At 41.9% G+C, this 4,112-nt stretch overlaps 1 protein-coding gene across 1 annotated transcript; it reads left to right on the forward strand.

Annotated features, from left to right (window-relative positions):
• The first annotated feature begins 348 nt into the window (after positions 1 to 348).
• Positions 349 to 1,047, forward strand: LOC137621859 (uncharacterized). The gene has a single exon (XM_068352367.1). It carries the CDS (start codon positions 349 to 351, stop codon positions 1,045 to 1,047), a length of 699 nt encoding a protein of 232 aa, XP_068208468.1.
• Positions 1,048 to 4,112: the final 3,065 nt, after the last annotated feature.

Below are 4,112 nucleotides of genomic sequence, written 5' to 3' on the forward strand. Positions count from 1 at the left end.
CTTTCTCTTGCCTTCTTTCTCTTGCGTTCTCTCTCTCTCGTTCTCTCTCTCTCGTTCTCTCTCTCTCGTTTTTTTCTCTTGCGTTCCCTCTCGTTTTTTTTTCTCTTGCGTTCTCTCTCGTTTTTTTTTTCTCTTGCGTTCACTCTCGTTTTTTTCTCTTGCATTCTCTTTTTCTTTTTCTTACAATCTCTCTCGTTTTCTTTCTCTTACGTTCTCTCTTTCCTTGTTTTTTTTACATTTATTCCATCATAAACGATGATTAATCTTATTGTTCTGAACTAGGCGGCGGTACTTTTAGCAGCTATAAAACGCAACAATTGATATGTCTTTTATGGGTATCGCAAAGACATGGCTATTTCTTCATGTCACAAAGACGCGGCTGTTTCTTCGTGTCGCCAAGACGCGGCTGTTTCTTCGTGTCGCCAAGACGCGGCTGTTTCTTCGTGTCGCCAAGACGCGGCTGTTTCTTCGGGTCGCCAAGACGCGGCTGTTTCTTCGTGTCGCCAAGACGCGGCTGTTTCTTCGGGTCGCCAAGACGCGGCTGTTTCTTCGGGTCGCCAAGACGCGGCTGTATCTTCGGGTCGCCAAGACGCGGCTGTATCTTCGGGTCGCCAAGACGCGGCTGTATCTTCGGGTCGCCAAGACGCGGCTGTATCTTCGGGTCGCCAAGACGCGGCTGTATCTTCGGGTCGCCAAGACGCGGCTGTATCTTCGGGTCGCCAAGACGCGGCTGTATCTTCGGGTCGCCAAGACGCGGCTGTATCTTCGGGTCGCCAAGACGCGGCTGTATCTTCGGGTCGCCAAGACGCGGCTGTATCTTCGGGTCGCCAAGACGCGGCTGTATCTTCGGGTCGCCAAGACGCGGCTGTATCTTCGGGTCGCCAAGACGCGGCTGTATCTTCGGGTCGCCAAGACGCGGCTGTATCTTCGGGTCGCCAAGACGCGGCTGTATCTTCGGGTCGCCAAGACGCGGCTGTATCTTCGGGTCGCCAAGACGCGGCTGTATCTTCGGGTCGCCAAGACGCGGCTGTATATTTTTATAGCTAATACGTTGGTCGGTACTCAATTTACTGAAATATGAATACTTAATTCCTTATGATAAAACAATGTTCTTTTTGGCTGTTCAACTTAAAAGATTTTGTGGGCAGTTGTAACATTTGTAGAACCTGAAATAATTTTGTTTGAAAAAGTCTTTCTAGTTACCTTCTCAGTGAAGGCAATGTTAGATAAAGTTTGCTTGTTAATTACCTTTGATAAGACTCTGAAATACCACGCTTAAAAGGTTAACATGATATCAACTTACAAAAGTACAGGCTATAAGAAAATTACATGATATTGATCTTTAAAAGTTGGAATAGTCTACGATTAACTCCAATTTTTAACTGTAAAGAATCGAGTAGTAAAAAATATAAATTAACGATATCTTCTTATATAGATATATGCACTTTAAACGAATTAATGTTAGGAAAGTTTGGTGTCGTGTAAATTCTTTGAAAAATTGTTTGTTTCTAAATTATCTTTTAGTTTTTTAAGATATTTCGTATGCTTTACAAAATGCTTGTTTAATAAGAATGCACAAAAGTAGATACCTATTTATTATTCAATTACTGCCCCTGTTCCACCACTTCAACATAAACTAAGGGTAGTATTATAGAAAAACACGGAAAAAGCCTCATTAATAAAAGAATGCGGTTTTAATAGAAAACTCCCGTTTTCTTTGAAAATAAACATTTATTTTCATTGCAAATAACGGATTTTGAGCAAAGCGAAAAATCTATTTTTGGGTGATATGGCCATGTTGTCCTGATGGAAGGTTCCTTTAGGTAGCTTTCTAAGGGATATTTGGCTACAGTGATACTCCCAGAGAATTAACCACAGGTTCCCAGAATTCTAACTCCTGGCGCGAGTATCCTTAATTTAACTTTTAAGGATATCGCATAATATCAGGGGACGTATTTCTTGACACGACACGTGGCAATCTTCACCCCGAATAGATTTTACGCTTTGAGGGGGAAGAGTGGCGAAATTGAAGGGGAGCTGTTATCAAGGTTACCCTGGGGATCCCCTCCCAGTACTACTACGGCGTAACTATTCCTTGTTGCATTTAAGCATGGATAGCCGGGAATGGAGTAGTTTCGGGTGGGGACTTTCGTTACATAGTTGTATACAACTCTTTGGAAGAAGGGAGGGTCCACCAGGACGACATGACCATATCACCAAAAATAGATCTTTTGCTTGGCTCAAAATCCGTTTTTTGGGCTCAGCCATGTCGTCCTGATGGAAGCTTACCAGAGAATTACTTGAAAGTACTATATCTGTGGGTTTGTATAAGTGCCTTTACTTTGACTGAGTTGCTTATATGGACTCCCAGACCTTACATATATGACATTACCGTTATTTATCATATTCACTAAGTTTGGAACTAACTTGGTGCTTCCTGCCCCCGCCAGGGAAATTGTCGATATCGACTATAAGGCATCAAAATTTGTATTCTGTAGGAACAAAGTGGAACTTGTAAAGATTACCAGGTTGTTCTTTCAGAGGTTATACTCTCAAGTATATTATTTTAGGAAAAAATAAAAGGCTCTGGATCGTTTATTCGTATTCATGAAGAGCGAATAAGACGCAAATACATTTATAAGTATTTTATTTTTATAGACAAATATAAAAATACAAAAGCAAAATGTATCATAAATAGGATCCTTGTGACATATCTACATATTTTTAACCTGTAAGGGAAGAAATACATATATGATAGATCATCCATAGGTGCCACTCACTATTGTAAAATTACTTGATTGATTTCACTTAGATGTTGGATATGTTTCAACACTGTGTACAAATGTTCACACGGCACTGGTGTTATTGGTTAGATCTTACACCTATATAGAACAGTCCGAAATTCACCATAGTGATTTTCACTAAAAATTATTACACTCGAAGATGCTAATACCTGTTCACCCAGTCCACTGTTTAGTCCCAAAACAGTCCACTGTTCATCACAGCACTAGACGACGGGTTTTATAATGCTACCTGCCGCCACCACAAAGTGTTTTATTTCATGCACTTGCTTCACGTAATGTTTATAGAAAACTCTAGATAATTTCCACCCTGTATATGAGCAGAGTCTATCAAAGTCCATCTGTTGAAAGAAGTTAACGAGGAAGCAACATTTCTAGGATCGTCACCTGCGGGTGTACTGTCAGGATCCGCTCTGCGAATAAAGTAGGTGAGTTTTGGCCTCGGTTATTTTAGGGATAAGTTTGATCCTGAGGTTTCGCCTAGGAAGAGCTGTCCCTCCTTGAAGTCCGAAGTTCTTCAAAGATAGACCTTAAGACACTCTACTGGACATAGAGAGACATCCTCCTTCAGAGGGCAGATTCTCCAAGGACCCCACCATTTGGTGGGCAGCTCGTTTTTCGGGGGAAAGGTAGGATCGGGGAAAAGATTCGGTTCTCACTCTTCTGTGAACTGAATATGGCCCTCGTTCCTAGATAGGGCCACTATTTCACTAACTCTAGCCCCTGACGCTATAGCGAACAAGAATATCACTTTCTGTGTTAGATCCTTTAGGATACAATCTTCGTTGTTCAAGTTCGAAGCATAGTGCAAGACTTTGTCCAAGGACCATGATATGGGCTTTGGAGGGGTTGCTGGTTTGAGTCTTGCGCATGCTTTCGGAATCTTATTGAAGATTTCGTTTGACAGATCCACCTGAAAGGCATAAAGAAGAGGTCTAGTCAAAGCTGACTTGCACGCAGTTATTGTGGTGGAAGCCAGGTCTTGTTCATGAAGGTAGATGAAGAAGGCAAGGCAGAAGTCTATCGAGATTTCTGCCGGTCTGTTTGCTTTCACAAAGGAAACCCACTTCTTCCAAGACGATTCGTATTGTCTTCTGGTTGACTTTGACTTTTATTCTTCTATAAAGTCGATGTTGTCTTTTGAGATCCCGAACCTTTTCTTGGCCGCTAAGGCGAGAAAATCATGAGATGTAGGTTTTGGGTTCTCAATGATGAAGCTTAGACAGTCGACTTAAGAACCAGCTGGGATAGAACTGGATTCTGTAGAGGAAACAGCTTCAGCTTCAGTTCTATAACTAGAGGGAACCAATT

This window comes from Palaemon carinicauda, chromosome 28 (assembly GCF_036898095.1).
Source record: "Palaemon carinicauda isolate YSFRI2023 chromosome 28, ASM3689809v2, whole genome shotgun sequence".
NCBI lineage: Eukaryota > Metazoa > Arthropoda > Malacostraca > Decapoda > Palaemonidae > Palaemon > Palaemon carinicauda.